General features: G+C 52.0%; 1 protein-coding gene across 8 annotated transcripts in view; it reads left to right on the forward strand.

Moving 5' to 3' along the window:
• Positions 1-111: 111 nt before the first annotated feature.
• Positions 112-17946, forward strand: part of DLG3 (discs large MAGUK scaffold protein 3) — a 58615-nt gene continuing 40780 nt past the window's right edge. For 2 of the 8 annotated variants that reach the window (XM_019823936.3, XM_011291796.4), the window contains exons 1-9: positions 112-815; positions 4404-4454; positions 4874-4998; positions 5196-5365; positions 5665-5801; positions 6140-6284; positions 6889-7048; positions 8669-8825; positions 9239-9341. In XM_019823936.3, the coding sequence (XP_019679495.1) occupies positions 459-815; positions 4404-4454; positions 4874-4998; positions 5196-5365; positions 5665-5801; positions 6140-6284; positions 6889-7048; positions 8669-8825; positions 9239-9341 (1405 nt within the window). In that variant the 5' untranslated portion in view covers positions 112-458. Of the gene's footprint in view, positions 816-4403; positions 4455-4873; positions 4999-5195; positions 5366-5664; positions 5802-6139; positions 6285-6749; positions 6800-6888; positions 7049-7468; positions 7556-7603; positions 7779-8668; positions 8826-9238; positions 9342-10144; positions 10298-17946 lie in introns of those variants that run through there. The other 6 variants (XM_011291795.4, XM_019823935.3, XM_045050564.1 and 3 more) reach the window with 5 other exon arrangements.

Here is a 17946-nt window from a genome sequence, read left to right on the forward strand (position 1 = left end):
TTTAAGGAGCCGCTGTTTAGCATTCCTGCCGCTGCCGCTGCCGCTGCCGCTGCCTGACTCTGCACGCTGATTGGCTGGAATCAACTGAGAAGGGAGCCAGGGAGAGATGCTCTTGACTCCACTCAGATCCATCCTAGGGACCAGTGAAGGAGCGGTCCTCTCAGCACCCAGCCTCTGCCCAGGCTTCCGCTTCTTCTTTGCCGCTGGGCCTTGGCCCAGGAGCCACGACGGGCGACACGGAGCCGCCAGTGCTGGAGGGGGAGCCGTGGGTGCGGGGCAGCGTGGGGGCAGAAGCCCCGGGACGCCCGCCCGGCCCCAGGCCCCGCTCCGCCAGAGCACCCCCACGGGTGCCCCCCCCTTCCTGGTCCGAGCAGTGTGAGTGTGCCCGGGAGCCCAGCGGCGGCGGCGGTGTGGAAACCGGCGTGGGCTGGGGGGTCCGGGCGGCGGGGGGCAGTGCCATGCACAAGCACCAGCACTGCTGTAAGTGCCCGGAGTGCTATGAGGTGACCCGCCTGGCTGCCCTGCGGCGCCTCGAGCCTCCTGGCTATGGGGATTGGCAGGTGCCCGACCCCTATGGGCCAGGTGCGGGCAATGGGGCCAGCGCGGGTTATGGGGGCTACAGCTCGCAGACCCTGCCCTCACAGGCAGGGGCTACCCCTACGCCCCGCACCAAGGCCAAGCTCATCCCCACCGGCCGGGATGTGGGGCCAGTGCCCCCTAAGGCAGTCCCGGGCAAGAGCACCCCCAAACTCAACGGCAGTGGCCCCAGCTGGTGGCCCGAGTGCACCTGTACCAACCGGGACTGGTATGAGCAGGTATGGACCAGCAGTGGTTGGGGGGGGGAGCGGTGGGGCAACCCAGGGGGTCTGGAGAGTGGAGGCCTAGAGGCCTGGGGTTGCAGCAGGGGTTCCTGGAGGCTTCAAGCCAGTGGACCCTGTGCCCTAGCATTTCACCTGGGGCAAGAGAGGCGGTTAGAAATGTGTGCTTCCCTGTGTGTGTCTGTTTGGGGGTCTCCATTTGGAGGGGGTTGGGAGGAGCTGTGTGTGTCAGGAGGTGAAGGTATGGCGGAGGGGCACATTTTCCTGTGTGGGGGAATTGGGTTTGTCTCAGTGAGGGGTGGGGGGTGGAATTAGCAGCGTCTCTGTGTCTGGCAGGGGGCGGGAGGTTCTGCGGGGGCTGTGTGTGGTGTGTGTCTCCACAGGAGAGGAGGAGGGGGCATGGTGCTCTGCGTAGGGGGGACATATGTGTGTATGTGTGTATGTATGTTAAGGTGTGGGGAGGAAGGCAATGGAGCTCCTGTGAATCTATGTAGAGGAGCCCATGTGCCCGGCTCGTTGAGCTTCTTCCCTCAATGCCATGGGTCCCTTTCCGTCCCAGTCCCTTTGTGTGTGAATGTGCACATGGACATGTGGGGATGTCTCTTTGAATGTGGAGGTATCTCTGTAGATGAGGCTGCAGAGATAGCTGTGTTTGCCAGTGTGTGTGGCTACATGTATGTGTGTGTGAGCATGTGGCTCAAGTGTGTGCACGCGTGTGCCTGTGTGTGTGTGTGTGTGTGTGTGTGTGTGTGTGTGTGTGGTGTCCCTGGTGAGAGGCGCTTGACAGGCAAGGGAGGGGAGCGGGAGGAGGCAAGAGACACGTCCCAAGCAAGGCTGAGAGGCTGCTGAGAAGGACGGTCTCTTTTGTCCAAGCAGCTCTGAAGTGTGTGTGTGCTGGGGGGTCCAAGGGGAGGGGGTGGGGGGACTGAAGCAAGCTTCTTTGCTCCAGAGCAGGCATGGTGCCTGGAGCCAAGCAAGGGGCAGCTGTCCTGGTGCAGGACTGGCCCCAGTGGGGCATGTCCCCCTTGGGCATCTCCAGATGTGAGAGAACTTGGCCCCCGAGCCCTGACTTGGCACAGCTTGGGAACCCCTGGGTGCTGGGCACAACTCCGGCTTCCACTCCCAATCTAAACTGCCAGCTTAGAAAATGGAAGGAGCATCTGTGGGAGAAGCAGCAAAATGGAGGCTGGGCCGGCAGAGCGAGGTCCTTGGCATGCATAGCGGAGGGCCTGTCTGGTTATTTGGCTCTGCGGCCCCCAGGTTAGGGAGAGAGGAGAAGGAGGCTTTGCTGTGGAGGGCAGGTGCTGACTGCCCCAAGCTGGTGACCGTTCTGGCCACCTCTGTCCTCCTCTGGGGATAGAAGGTGCTCTCACTCAGGAGCAAGGGTGGGGACTTCCCGGGGAGAGGAGTCCTCAGTACTGGCCTTCTGTCTGTCCACACTTACTGCTTCCCGTGTCCCTTGCCTTGGCTTCTTGCCCTCTCCAGTGAGTCCCCCTCTTTCCTTTTCCCCTGCATCCTGGAGCCCTACCCTTGCAAACACTCTCTCATGTTTGTCCTGCTCAACTGGCAGACAGGTGCCAGTCCCAAGGCTAGGCAAGTTGGTCAAGGTTTCTTTGCCAGGGCTGCTCCCTAGATGGCTCCTGGCCCCAGAGGCTGGGGCCCCGAGCGGGGCAGTGGGAGGCTGGAGGATGGACCAGCAGGAGCTGGGAGCCTCTGGGCCTCACTGGAGCTGGGCTGGAAGCATGGCTTATCACATGTGGAAACACATGGCATACCAGATGCATACGAGAGCTGCATGGGTGTACTTTTGCTTGTGTGTCTGTTGCATCTTTCTTTAGGAAGCTGTTTTGGTTTCAGGGCTCTGAAAGGCAATCGGTTCTTCCTCCTGGGATCAGGGACCAGAGTGGGGCTGCAGCTGGAGTCAATGCCACCAACTCCCAGGGCTGCAGGGCGTAAAGTCCTGGGGTCAGGCCCTGAAAAGGTGGAGGCATGACTAGTCAGCCCTCCTCCTGCCCTCTCTGTTTCTCCAAGCCAAAGCTGCGTGGAGGGAGAGCAGAACAGGACATGAGAAGGAGCCCCCCACCCTAGGTTTGCAGCTCCCTTCAGAGGATGACACCAGGGGTCAGGAAAGGGGCAATGTGGCCAGAGAAAGATGAAGGAGGGGGCGCTGGGATACCCGGGGAGAGAGGCAAGGGAGTTCCTCCATTCTTGGGGATGAGAGGGGGAGCCAGGAAGCAGGTACTACTTGTCTTTCCAGGATCACATTTTCACTTGACAATGGCCACCAAATATGTCTTGTCTGGGAGGCCACTTCTGTGGGCTGGTCAGAACAATCCTTGTTTCCATCCCCTTCCCTTGCCTTTCCTCCCATGGCTACTGTATACTGGAGGCCATGGACACTGCTGCTAGTCGTCCAATGGGTTATTAGCTTCTCCCTCATGGGGAATCTTGCCCCCTCTACTCCTTTCCTGCCCCTGGCTTTGCCTCTGACTCCCAACCAGATCCTACCCTGGCTTTTTCTGCTGGGAAACACAAAGGGTTCTGGATCAAAAGCCCCTTGGTAGAAAATGGAGTCAGACTTTGACTCCTTCTGCCCATTTGAAGAATTGGGTTCCTGGGAACACAGAGGAGACACAGAATGAGGATTCCTGGGGTATTCTGAAGGGTGCAACTTTCCTTTTCTCATGAGTTCTGCTGGGGAAGGAAATGAGCAGCCAAAACATCAGTAGCCCCGGCAGCTTGATGTAATCAAAAGAGTATCTGGGGGCTCCTGGGTGGCGCAGTCGGTTAAGCGTCCGACTTCAGCTCAGGTCACGATCTCGCGATCCGTGAGTTCGAGCCCCGCGTCGGGCTCTGGGCTGATGGCTCAGAGCCTGGAGCCTGTTTCCGATTCTGTGTCTCCCTCTCTCTCTGCCCCTCCCTCGTTCATGCTCTGTCTCTCTCTGTCCCACAAATAAATAAACGTTGAAAAAAAATTAAAAAAAAAAAGAGTATCTGGAGATCCATGTTCTAGCCCCTGCCCTGCCACTAACTCCCAGTGTGCTCTGAGGTACAACCTGTATCCTCTCTGGGCCACAGTGTCACCATCTGTCACATGAGGGAGGTTGGACAAGATGGTGTCTGCTGTCCTACCAGTTCTGACATGGTGGGAATCTGTGATCCCTGAGTCAGGGAGAGCTATGATTCAGAAGGGGACTAGGTCCCCATTGAGGCCACTGGGTGCCCCTCTGAATGTGAGGTGTGGCGTGGTTTGCCTGCCATGTTCCATTTCTGCCATCCCCCTCAGGCCAGCCCTGCACCCCTCCTAGTGAACTCTGAAGCCCTGGAGCCCAGCCTCTCAGTGGGTGCACCACTGGCTGGCTCAGTCCCAGACAATTGATCTGGGCTAAATGGGTTTGGCCTGATATGGCTGGAAGCAAGGGAAGGATGTGGTCTCCTCAGGGTCAGCCTGTCCCCATCGGTGGCCAAGAGGGGTTCTCAGGGCAATTCGGGCTCCTACTCTTTGGGGAGTGGGGGAGGAGTAGGTTGACCAGGAGCAGATGGGGGGGAGGGCAGGAATCACTCAGAGCCTGTGTCTCCCCCTAGGTGAATGGCAGCGACGGCATGTTCAAGTATGAGGAGATAGTACTTGAGCGGGTGAGTCTGCCAGTGGGTCAGGATGAAAGGGAAGGGGAGGGTTCAAACCTGAAAAGGAAGGGCCCTGAACCTGGGTCTCAAGACTCATGGGGTGGGGGCGGGGAAGGGGGGAACCTGCATTGAGAGGATGGGGAAACAGCGCCCCTCAGAGGCTACATACTGCACCAATCAATCAACCAACTAACAAATACTAATTGACCTTGCTCTGAGGCCTGGGGAACTGGGGAGGGGCTAGCTTCGCTGAGTCTTCTGTGCTATAATGGTCAGCACAGGCTGGGAAGCTGTGTGCTGGTTTGCCAAGGCCCCCTCTGAGGCCTGGAGAACCCTCTCTGAGGGGTTGGAGGAAGTGAGGAAATCAAGGACCCTACCTCATGCCCTCTGAGTGAGCAGACTGTGCTCCCCTTTGCCCCCTTCTGCAGGGCAATTCTGGCCTGGGCTTCAGCATTGCAGGTGGCATCGACAACCCCCATGTCCCTGATGACCCTGGCATCTTTATTACCAAGATCATCCCTGGTGGAGCAGCTGCCATGGACGGGAGGCTGGGGTGAGGTGGCCTGGAAGCAAGGCTGCGGGTAGCAGGGGCAAGATGGAGATGAGGGGAAGAGGGCTACCTGGCAGGATGACCCTTTTTATTAGAGCTGAGAGGGGGCAGGGGAAGGGAGGGGAAGGAAGGAGGATGTGGTGGAAGAGGGGGTGGAGGGGCAGTGGCAGGATGTCATGCCTCTTGGGCTTCCCCTGCAGGGTGAATGACTGTGTGCTTCGGGTGAATGAGGTGGACGTGTCGGAGGTGGTGCACAGCCGGGCCGTGGAGGCGCTGAAGGAGGCGGGCCCTGTGGTGCGGTTGGTGGTGCGGAGGAGACAGCCCCCACCCGAGACCATCATGGAGGTCAACCTGCTCAAAGGTCCCAAAGGTGCGGCCCTCTGGGTTCCTGTGCTCTGGCCAGAAGCCCCTGGTTGGCTCTTCAGGAAATGGAAGGGAACAGCCTTACTCCTTGCCTGACTCCCTGTTCTAGCTCACAGGCTTCTTCCTTGACCTCACATCTCATTCACCCTTACTGACCTCGGGATGGCAGCCTAGTGTTTGGGATCCCTGGGGGGAGCTCCTGTGGGGTCAGGGGTTTGGCTGTGGTGGGGAGTTGGGTCTGGGATTGACTGAGTGCGCTAACTTCTCCTTGTGGCCCTCTCCCACTCCCTTCGGGCCCCCACCCAGGCCTGGGTTTCAGCATTGCTGGGGGGATTGGCAACCAGCATATCCCGGGAGACAATAGCATCTACATCACCAAGATCATCGAGGGGGGTGCTGCTCAGAAGGATGGACGCCTACAGATTGGGGACCGACTGCTGGCGGTGAGACAACCTTCCTGGGGATGCCCAAATGGTAGGGTGGGGAGGTGGGGCTCTAGGAGCCTCTCCCTCCGCCTGAACCTCACTCAGGGACTAGCATCATGGGGCATTTCAAGAGCATCATCTGAGTTGTGTGTACTCAGATACTAAGGCCCTACCCAGTTCTTTTCATGGCTAAGACTCTCTCACCTGTTCTATGTCATGCTTCTCCACTTCTCACAGCGCTATACTGGGCCCCTGCTAGAGCACTATTGAATTTCACGGAAAGGGCACCCTTCAGGGTTACCTGGAAAGGCCCTCCCTTCTCCCAAGTGCCAGCCCTAAGGCCTCTCCTCTTCTAGGTGAACAACACCAATCTGCAGGATGTGAGGCACGAGGAAGCTGTGGCTTCACTGAAGAACACATCTGATATGGTGTATCTGAAGGTGGCCAAGCCAGGCAGCCTCCACCTCAACGACATGTATGCACCCCCTGACTACGCCAGCAGTACGTACCCATCTGCCCTGTCCCTGGCCTTAAGCCCCTGCCCCCCTGCTTTCTGGAGGGGAAAGAATTCAAACCCCCCATTCAGAGAGTGAGTGAGTGCAGAGGACTAGTGCTCAGGAGAACTGAGTCCACATTCCAGCTTTGTTTGCCCCTTATAGCTGGGTGCCCTTGGACGAGTCCCTTTCACCTGTCTTTAGTTTCCTCTTTGGCAAAAAGGAGCTAATGATATATGTGCTGCCTTCCTCATAGGACTGCTGCAAGGATCAAATGAGATCATGGACAAGAAAGCCCTTGAAAAACCGTATTAGGCTATAGAGATGTGAGGGATTATTATTAGTCACACCTCTAGTCATGCCTTTCTTTGTAGACTGCTTGACTTTAGCTCTTTCTAAGACTCACAGGAGTGAGCCCAGGATTCAGAAAGGGACTGTGGAGGAGGAACCCGGGGGTGGGGGTGGGGAGAGGGGAGGAGAGCCCTGAGGAATCAACATCCCTTGGTGGCTTTTGCACTGGAGGTAGGGTGTGGGGCACAGTCCTTGTCGGGGTGGGGTAGGGACCCACATGGAATGGTCTCTGAACTTTTCTCTCCTTTTCTTGATTCTAGCTTTTACTGCCTTGGCTGATAACCACATAAGCCATAATTCCAGCCTGGGTTACCTTGGGGCTGTGGAGAGCAAGGTCAGCTACCCTGCTCCTCCTCAGGTTCCCCCTGCCCGCTACTCTCCTATCCCTAGGCACATGATGACTGAGGAGGACTTCACCAGGTAAGACTCCCACAGCTTCATCCTCTCTAGGGATGAGGAGAATGGGACTCCGTTTCTGGCTAGCCACAGGTCTTCCCTTGTAGTATGGCAAAGAAGAGATACAGCCCTCATCAATTGTCTTTGGGGTCTGAGGCCCTTTCTTAGCCCTTAGGGCCCTAGGGAGGGACTGAGGTAGCTGCAGGGACAAGTTCCACCATCAGGGGGAGTGCCAAGTGTGTGCCCCGATCGGAAAGTACAGAGAAAGGGTGGGATGGAGCGCTTAGGGGGCTGAGAAGGTGGCGGCTGCGGGGGTTTCCTTCCCCGACACAGGTGCTGCCCCCTCTGCTGCAGTCATTCTAAATTAGAAAAAAAAAAAAAGCAGTTCAGGGTTGGCGGGACGCTGGGAGGCTGGCGGGCCCGGTGGCCTCCCAGGGAACGGCCCCGCCCCACTCTGGCGGCGGCGGCGGCGGCGGCGGCGGCGGCGGCGGCCGTGGAACTGGTCGGGCCGGCCCGGGTTCCGGGGGACAGGTTTGCCGCGGGGTGGGGCCTGGTAGACTACTGGGCAGGCTGCAGTGGAGCCGGAAGGGTAGGCGGACGGGGGGAGAGCTGGACGCGCCATGGAGAGGGCACGCAAGTTCTCAGGCTCCGGTTTGGCCCTGGGCTTGGGCCCGGCCTCGGCCTCGGCCTGGAGGAGGGCTTCGCAGAGGTGGGCCTGGCCGCTCCGCTCCCTGCGGCCTGGAGGGGATGCCAGGTAGGAGGAGAGGGGGGATTTGAGCCAGAGCATCCGGGACTCAGGGAGGGAGCCTCGCACCCTAGACTAGAGGCAACAAAGGAGGAGTCTTGGACTTTGGGCTCCTCTGATGAAAGATGTTAAAGTGAAGGCGGTGGGCCAGGAAAGTGTGCCAGGAGTCGGGTTGTATGGGTATACAGGAGTGGCTGTAACTCTTACCTGATGACACTGACCACTTCCACAGGGATTCCTTAGACATGATTAGTTGCAGTTGAAGTTTTCCTGTGTTAACTCTCTTAAGTTAGGCTCCTAAGCTCCTTCCAGGCACCTGGGATTTCTTTATCTGTCTCCCACATCACCTGGCAAGGGCACATAGTGGTAGCTGGTGACCAAATCTGTCATTGGGGAAGATAGAAGGGGTCATGGTGGGTGGAATTTTGAGACTGTGGAGGTGCATGTGTAAAGTAAGTATGTACATATTGTGGATGGTGAGTGCAGTCAACCCCCGGTGATTCCATTGCTCCTAACTGGTTCCCCTTGTCGTGACCCAGGTCCATCACACCGGTGGTAGGATAGGAGAATCTGGAGAGAAAGAAGACCAGTAAATGGGCCCTGAGATGATGATGGTCTCTAGACAGGGTAGGGGTGTGTTGAACTGAGAGAGTAGGGGACTGTCCACAGGGAAGCTGACTCCAAGGCCTCAGGAAGAAGGGAGAGAAGAGGAACTGAAACTTGGCACCTGGCAGAAAACAGCAGCCAAGCAGGTTTCAGGAGAGGAAGGAAGCAACAGGGTATCATACATAGGGACCTAAGTCATTCTGCAGCAATGTGGGCCTTGCCCTAGGCTGGCCCTGACAGGGAGGACAGTTTATATCCACCTTGTCCTGACGCTTCACCTTCTTTCCCACCAGAGAGCCCCGCAAGATCATCCTGCACAAGGGCTCCACAGGCCTGGGCTTCAACATCGTAGGAGGAGAGGATGGAGAAGGCATTTTTGTCTCCTTCATCCTGGCAGGAGGCCCAGCTGACCTGAGTGGGGAGCTGCGCAGGGGAGACCGGATCTTATCGGTGAGGAGACAAAGGAGAGGTGGGAGGATGGGAGCTGTGCCAATCGAAAAGGGAGGAGGGGAGATGTTGCCTTCTCCAAGGAACACTTCTTGAGATGGGGGAAGGCTGAGCTGGAGAAAACTTATATTCTCTTTATAGATGACCTTAGGGAAAGACAGGGACTGAGACCAGACTTAGCCGTGAAGAGAAAATGAGTGTGCGTTGGATCTTAACCACGGTTGGCACTTGACCTGCACAAAGATAATTATGACACTAGACATGTCATATTCTTTAGGTCCTGTCTTAGGGACAAGGATGGGAAATTGAGAAAGACATCTGATTAGGCTTAGGGATGAGCTCCCTCTCCTGACTGCTATGACAGAGGACTGCCTTTCTTGCTTTTGGGGTGGCTCATAGCTCCTCTTTTTGGACAGGTGAATGGTGTGAACCTGAGGAATGCAACTCACGAGCAGGCTGCAGCTGCTCTAAAACGGGCTGGCCAGTCCGTCACCATTGTGGCCCAGTACAGACCTGAAGGTAGGAGAAGGAAGGTTGCACGAGATGATTTGGGGAATTTAGACTTAAGTGTTGACTTTTTGCCATCATAGGTATCCAAGCCACTTGATCAGGTCCCTTCCACCTTAGTGCAGTAACCTCTTCTCTCTCGTTTTCCTTCTGGACGGGGAATGGGGAGGGGTAGGTTTGGGTAGCTTGTAAGCATCTATCCAGGCTGTGCTCAGAGCCTGCTGATCAGGGCTGCAGTGCAGCACAAGGCCAGTAGTGGGCAGCAGCCTACGGAAGGAAGCACAGAGATGGGGCGACTGGAAAAAGGGGAGGGGGAGAGGGGCGGAGGCGCAGGGCTCAGAGACCCAGAGTCGCAACTGTGGCCCAGGACAAGAGTGGTTCTTGGTTAGAAGGGAGAAGACATCTGACCTCTTAGGAGATCTTGGCCCAAACCCCTAAGCCCCCCACTTCCTTCCTATCATCAGGGTGACTGTGAAAGACCCATAAATGCACCGGAAAGGTGATGCTAGGCCGTCGGGGTAGGGAGTCCGGAGTGGACCTCCTCCCGCTACGGGGGGGCCTTCTTTGTGTTCTCAGGGAGCGGGCCCCTGGCTGGGGCGAAAGGGCGGGGCTGGACATGCAAATGAGGGCATTTGATTGGCTGGGGCCCGCCAAGGCCCAGGTGCCGAGGTGAGCTGCGGGATGGCGCGCCCTAGTCAGCCGGCCGGCAGAGTGGCCATTGGCGGGCCGAGCGCGGCCTCCAGCCGCACGCTCCGCCCCGTGACCCAGGCGGAGGGCGGCGGGCGCCCCTCCTTCTCCCCCCCCCCTCCGCGCCTCAAGCGTCTCCTCCTCCTCCCTCCCCTCTCCTCCCCCTCCTCCCCTCCTCCCGCGCGCCCCGCTTTGTGTCCGTGGTCTCCCGCGCGGGACGGAGGGGCTGTCCGGAGCTGGCGCTTTCTCAGCACTAGATCTGGACTCCGACCCGGCGCCAGGTGAGGTGGGGCGGACGAGGGTCAAGCCCCCTCGCAGTCCCCCCTAGCCTCTCTACGGTTCTGTTCTCAAACTCTCTCTTTTCCAACACTGCGCCCCCAACTCTGCGCTCTTCCCGGAATCCCTTTGCCGCACGCCCGCAGCCCCGTGTGGCGCGCAGCTTTGGAGTCCCCCCCCCCTACTCCGAGAGCCCCCCTCTCGGCTCCAGGGGAGCGCCGCCCGGGACTGAGCGCCCGCTCTCCCGCCACTGGGCCCTGTCTGGCCTTCACCTCCTGGCCATCACCTCTCTTCACTCACGAACTGTACCCCTTTTCGTCCCAGGACCTGTGCCCTCCCCTCGGCCTCCGCGTCCCCACAGCTCCCTAGTCCCCTTTCCTCAGAGGAATTTTCTGTCCCCCTCCCCCACGCGCATTAATCCGCCAAACCTGGCTACCTCTGGGAACACCCGAGATTGGTTTGGTAGTCTCAGGACCCCACCCCCACCTCCGCTTTTGTTTGCAAGGGTTTTCATCCTGCTCCCGACTTCTTTCGCCTCCCCCTCCTCTTTGTAAGCCCAGCCTTTGTCCCTTAGGGCTGCAGCGCCCGGGCTCCTTGGACACCTAAGCCCCTTGAGCCGGTTACTGAGGTGGAGGAAGGGACCTCTCTCGGGCAGGTGCTACGGTTCCGTGATAAGAAGGGGAGAGGCCGGGAGCCCAGGCGCAAAGCTGTTAAGAGATAGAAAGCGCCTACCTTTGTCCTTTCCCCCCTCCCCCGCCCTCCACTCTCCTTCAGTGCCTCCAGCCGAGGACCCAAAGGGGAAGAAGAGAGGGGCTGCCACCTTCTGCTCTAGGCTTTTTTGGTGGGGGCAGAAGTGTGGGAGGTAGCTAACAGGAGAACTTGTAAGTCTGAGGTAATGGGAAAGAGGAATGCAAATGGCCACTTTGAGTCATTTCTCTCCATGTTTGGTGGTCGGTTAATGACAAGAAACACACCTTAGGGTTATTGTTTTGTTTTTTCTTTTTATTTCTGCGTGTGCTCTTTGCTTCTCAGTGGAGAGCTATCCATCTGAGTTTTATTAGCAACTAGTATTTATCAGTTCATGCCCATAACTTAGATAACGGTAGGTTCTGCAAAGAAAATGGTTTCTCTTGCATATTTGTGTGTGTGTGTGTGTGTGTGTGTGTGTGCGCGCGCGCGCGCGCGCGCGAGCGTGTGTATAGGAGAAATTGATGCATTTCTTTCGGTTCTGCTCTGTGATGTTGGGCACATGGAAACAATACTGTGAATTTGTCTGGTGGTAGTGTGTTGGAAACTGGTGACTACATATTTCTATGAGTTTTGTTGGGAGGATGTAACTGGTTTGCATAAAAAGCTGCAAGTTGTCCATGGTAAAAGGATTCATTCCTGCCAGTGTTTATTGCTCTCTGCGCATATTTCTGAGAGTTTATAATGTATGTTGAGGTGCTGTCCTATGTTAGGTCTCTCTGCCACTTGCTAAACAAAGCTTTTCTTAGGATTTAGTCGAACCACTGTTAAGGCTCTGCCACTCCAGCCTTATTTATTTCTTTGGTTTGGTAAACCCAGCAGGGGCCCAACATGCAAAAGCTTTTTTTGTTGTCGTCCTGTTCAAAAATGGACCCTTAGAGACAGGTCCAGAGGGACTATGAAACATTCCGCATTGGGCTCTGTATTTTCTTTGATAAACTGATAGCTTTAAAAAATAAAGATTCCATGTTGATCACTTTATGAACATATTAAATACTGTTCTTTGAGAGATTGTATCACATGACCATTTACAAAATGAATAATCCAACTATATGTTTGTTGGCTAAAATGGCAAAGACTTTGCATGTTATGGACCAAATAGGTGTTCATTATTTGTATTATTTTCACATAGAATGTGGGAGCTGGAAAGGTTTGTGTAGTAGTCCAACTCGTCTTTGTGCAAACTGGAACAGGAGAGCAAGGACATGACTTGCCTAAGGTCATGAAGGGAATGTTGTGGGGTGGGGGGGGGGGAGTGATTGGTGGTCAGCAGTCGGTTTAATTTGGAGGTCCACCAGTTAGGACAAACTGTGCCTGGGAATACCTGAGAGGACCTAAGACCTAGTTGGAGTGGAGGAACAACAGGAAAGGAACTGGGGGAATAAAGAAGAGAGACTAGGGAAAGACTGAGGGAAAGAAAGATGTATGGGCAGGGGTAGATTAGAGTGAGCTCCATAGTGGCCACTGAGCTCCATTGCCAAGCCAGTGCAGCCTTTAGATACATTTAACATGAGAGCTTAAGCAATAGCTTTGGGTGCCTGGTTGGCTCAGTCAATTGAGCGTCCGACCTCGGCTCAGGTCATGATCTCACAGTTCATGAGTTCAAGCCTCATATCGGGTTCGTGGCTGTCAGCGCAGAGCCCACCTGGGATCCTCCGCCCTCTCTGCCCCTTCCCTGCTTGTGCGCTTTCAAAAATGAATAAAACATAAAAAATAGCTTTGACTAATTGGAACAATCAGAGTAAGAATAATTTTTCTTTTTTTTAATGGCTTAAATAAAATTCATATACCGTACAGTGCACCCATTTAGGTATACAATTCAGTGGCTTTCAGTGTATTTTAGAACATGTTCATTACCCCTCTCCTTTTAAAACAGAGAGTGTTTAAGCATTGGAAGGGTGGTAAGTGTAGGTAGGACAATTGCTTCCTAGTTTATCTCCCCTCAGCACTTAGGGGCTGGATGGCAGCTTGATGGGAATGTTTTAACCCTGAGGTTCTTTCATGTATCTGGTTTGTTCAGTGTGGGTTAAACCTATAATGAAGATATGAAACCATGTCTATTTTAATTCCGTATTGTGCCTAGCATGGGTGCTTTACGTGTATTTTTATGATGAAGCTTTGGAAAATATTAAAATAGGAATAGAAATGCTAAATGATAAGGTGCCACAGTGAGAGATGCTATTTAATAGTTTCACTCTTGATTGCTCTAAACTGTTGTGGACACAGCAATCCTACCTATTAGCTAAAAATAGCATGATGTTCTTGGGCACGTATAATCCTGCTTAAAATTCAAATTGAAAATTTAAACAACTGGCTTTTGGCAAAGGCTCTCTCCCAATCTATTCTAAAATGAAAAATATTTTTCTGTGATTTGTGAAATTGCTCCACCAAGGGAAGGATGGGCTTCGTGTACTAACATTTTAATTTAGAAACTATCTCCTACATTGCCCCCCCTAGTTACTTTATGTCAGCCTCTGTTTATAAGCTGAGCTAGTATTTTTCTGGAAAGCCCTTTTGTTTTTAGAGTAAACCCTGAGCCCCAAGTCAGGAGGTGAGCCAGAAATTGGTCACTAAGGTAGCTAAACTGGGAACTGATCTTTTGTGACCAGTCTTTCCACCTGGCATGTAAATCCGGACAGGCTGGGGGCAAGGGAGTGAGAGAGAATGAGTTTTCCATACTTAACTTTAAAGCGCTGAGTAAGCACACTTTCATCTTGGAAATGCCTGCAGGTAAGGCTTGAAAGAGTTAAGGATTAGTGGTGATAAGGACTTGAAGGCATAAAAGGAGTGTTTTTCCCATAACACTTAAGTAACCATCCCATCTCCCCTTGTTTGAGAATGAAAGATGTAAACATAGCTGCTGCCCTATCAGCATGATCTCTCTTGAGAGCACAGAGGTGAAAGTTTATCAAGGCAAAGAATTAAACTTTTGAAACTCCTTCTGCTATCCTGAAAGAAGGCTAATGTAGGGAAGGCAGAAAATGAAGTCCTGTTAACAGCATTTCTGCACCGAACAATTTAAAGGCAGCTCCTATTGCATTCATGTTTGTGTCCCCACCACTTAGTCTACAGCCTGTCCCATGTTTTGTGGTACTGAATTAGTGAGTATGTCTGTGTTCCAGATGGCTTTGTAAATATCAATCTTCAGGATATCCCTGCGGGATAGGTGGTATCATCCCCATTGTACAGATGAGGAAGGTGAGGGTCAGAGAGGTTGAGTGACTTGCTCAAGGTCACACAGCCAGTAAAGGGCAGAATCAAAGTTCCAAATCAGATTTCCTGAGAACTTTAGGTCCAGGGCTTTAGCCTCTAGGCCACAACTACCTCCCATCACAGCAGAGAAGCTGTGAGCCCCCCTTTCTACCCAGATACATCTGGACACAGCAGAAGGTACTGCTCTGAGACTCTTTAGGTGCCAGAAGCTGTTAACAAACGGAGTAAAACCAACTAGCAAATGTCAGCTTTTTAGTCCTGATGGCCCCAAACTCCTGCACCAAAGGAAGAAGTAACCAGGGAGTAGACCAGCCGCTGGAGGCCTGAGGGAGACCTACAGGCTCGTAAAAAAGGCAAGTGGACTCAGGAAGTCTGCTACAGAATGGTATTGTGGGGGAACCCAGGAGGAACAAAAAGGTGGGAGCTGGTTTACTTTGACTATGATAGCAAATGTGTGCAGGTTTAAGAATATTAATTCAGTAAGTAGGCATTTCTTATTTCTTCAAGTGAAATGGAGTCGTATTTATCATTCCTTTTTTTATGACCTTACTGTTCACTCATTTAAGGTTGCAATTCAGTAGTGTTTGGAATATTCACAGAGTTCTGCAGCCATCACCACAATCAATTTTGGAACATTTTCACCAACCTAGAAGGAAAACTATACCCTTTAGCTGTAACCATGTCCTCATCTCCCCTAGTACTACCAGTAATCTACTTCCCATCTCTTATGGATTTACCTATTCTGGACATTTCATATACATGGGTTCACATAATATATGGTCTTTTATGACTGGCTACTTTCACTTAAAACTGTTTTCAAGTTTCATCCATGTTGTAGCATGTATCAGTACTTCATTTCTGTTTATGGCTGAATAATATTCTATTATATGCATACAACACATTTTATCCCTTCACCAGCCGACATAATTGGGTTGTTTCCACCTTGGGGCTATTATGAATAATGCTCTATGAGCATCCACATGCAAATTTTTACAGGGACATGTGTTTTCATTTCTTTTGGGTGTATACTTTCTGGATCATATGGCAACTCTATGTTTAGCCTTTTGAGGAATGGCTGGGCTGTTCTCCATAGCAACTACAGCACCTCACATTCCCACCAGCAGAGTGAGGGCTCCACTTTCTCCACATCCTCACCAATGCTTGTTAGTGGTAGTCTTTTTGATTCTAGCCATCCTGGTGGGTTTGAAGTAATATCTTGGGGTTTTCATTTGCATTTCCCCAGTGGCTAGTGACATGGAGCATCTTTTCGCATGCTTGTTGTTTGCCATTCATTTTTGCTTTTGCTTGAGCCCCTGATTTGATTCTCACCCTGTTTCCAAATTGACTCAAGACCAGAGCGGGCCAACTATGTTATTACTCAGGTGATTAGAGGGAACCAGGAGGGTAAGGGACTACGTTTCACTCTTATCACTGTGTGCTGGAGGGGCTGAAGTCTTGGGTGTAGATAATTTTAGCTAGGAATGCTGACCCGATAGAAGTGATAGGGCCTACCTAAAAACAAAACAGCTTATTCACATGCCCTACAATTCACCCAGTTAAAGCATACAGTTCAGTGTTTTTTGGAATGTTCAGAGTGGTGCACCTGCCACCACAATCGCGTTTAGAACATTTACCTCACCCCAAGAAGGAGCCCTGTCCCATTAGCAGTCACTCCCCATTTCCTCCAACTTCTCCCCTCCCCTAGCCCTAGGCAACCACTATTCTACTTTCTGTTTCTATAAAGTTACCTTTTCTGGCTGATTCATATAAATGAAGTCATACCACATGTGGTCTTTTGTGTCTGGCTTCTTTCATTTAGCATAATGTTTTCAAGGTTCATCCCTGTTGTAGCATGTGTCAGTATTTCATTCCTTTTCATGGATGAATAATATTCCACCCTATGGCTGTATCACATTTTGTTTATGTATTCATCATCAGGATGGACAATTGAGTTGTTTCTGCCCTTTGACTATTACTGCTGTGAACATTCATGGACAAATTTTTGTGTGGTCATATTTTCAGTTCTCTTGGAGACACACACACACACACACACACACACACACACACACGTATACATACACACCTAGGAATGGAATTTCTGGGTCATAAGGTAACTTAACATTTAATATTTTGGGGGAACTGCCAAACTTTTTCCTAAAGTGGCTGCACCCTTTTAGGCCTACCCTGTATGTAAACTTAGAAGAGAAAAAATGTTAGCTTTCTTTCCAGTTTTGCCTCCTGGGCTGAACTTTATATATACAGATATGTGTGTTTATGCTGGGGTTTTCTGTCTTCCATGTAGCCCAGGGACATGGTAGCTAGAGGTGGCAAAGCATTCTGCACTTAGCTAGACAGATGCTTTCTTGGCCTTGTTTGATGGTTTGAGACAAAATCTTATAAAACATCAGTTTTACTGATACTGTAGAATGATTACAATAATATATAGTAATGAGAATGAATTCTTATTTAGTTATAGCTTTTTAAGATTTCCTTTTAGGGGTGCCTGAGTGGCTCAGTCAGTTAAGTGTTGGAATTCAGCTCAGGTCATGATCTCGTGGTTCATGGATTTGAGCCCTGCCTTGGGCTCTGTGCTGATAGCTTAGACCTGGAGCCTGCTTTGGATTCTCTGTCTCCCTCTCTCTCTGCCCCTCCCCTGCTTACTTTCTGTATCTCTCTCAAAAATAAAGAAATTAAAGATTTCCTGGGATGCCTGGGTGGCTCAGTTGGTTAAGCCTCTGATTTGGGCTCAGGTCATGATCTCACAGTTCGTGAGTTTGAGCCCTCCCCCCGCCACCAACCGTTGGGCTCTATGTTGACAGTGCAGAGCCTGGAGCCTGCTTCAGATTCTGTGTTTCCCTCTCCCTCAGCCCCTCCCCTCTTCATGCTCTGTCTCTCGTCTCTCAAAAATAAAGAAATTTAGGGGCGCCTGGGTGGCGCAGTCGGTTAAGCGTCCGACTTCAGCCAGGTCACGATCTCGCGGTCCGGGAGTTCGAGCCCCGCGTCAGGCTCTGGGCTGATGGCTCAGAGCCTGGAGCCTGTTTCCGATTCTGTGTCTCCCTCTCTCTCTGCCCCTCCCCCGTTCAAGCTCTGTCTCTCTCTGTCCCAAAAATAAATAAACGTTGAAAAAAAAATTTTAAAAAAAATAAAAAAAAAATAAAGAAATTTAAAAACCATTTAAAAATTAAAGATAATCCTTTTAATTCAGTGTATTGCTTGTCGAAATCTTTTTTTTTTTAGTTTTTTTTTAAGTAATCTCTGTACCCAACATGTGGCTCAGACCCATAACCCTGAGATCAAGAGTCACATGCTCTACTGACTGAGCTAGTTAGGCATTCTGCTTGTTGAAATCTTGACCGTGTTACTTACACTGTTGATTTCTTTAAAGGTTTAGCCTTATATTCTGTAATAGGGAAATTGTTTCCTTGTTTTAGAGAAGTAGGAGAAGTAGAATAACTTGGGCTTGTCATTGTCACTGAAATTAAAAAATACAGTTTTTGCTCCCTTATGTTAAGAACATATGTATATGTGTACATATATAAATCTATTTTTATGTGTGCATATATATGCAAATATATATATATTTATATGCTATATATGTCATACACACACACACACACACACACTAGGTCATTAAATTCTATGGGAATCATCTTGGAGGAGGAGAGCCAGGGCCCTGGATTCTAGTTCTGACGTT

This window comes from Felis catus, chromosome X (assembly GCF_018350175.1).
Source record: "Felis catus isolate Fca126 chromosome X, F.catus_Fca126_mat1.0, whole genome shotgun sequence".
Classification (NCBI taxonomy): Eukaryota; Metazoa; Chordata; class Mammalia; order Carnivora; family Felidae; genus Felis; species Felis catus.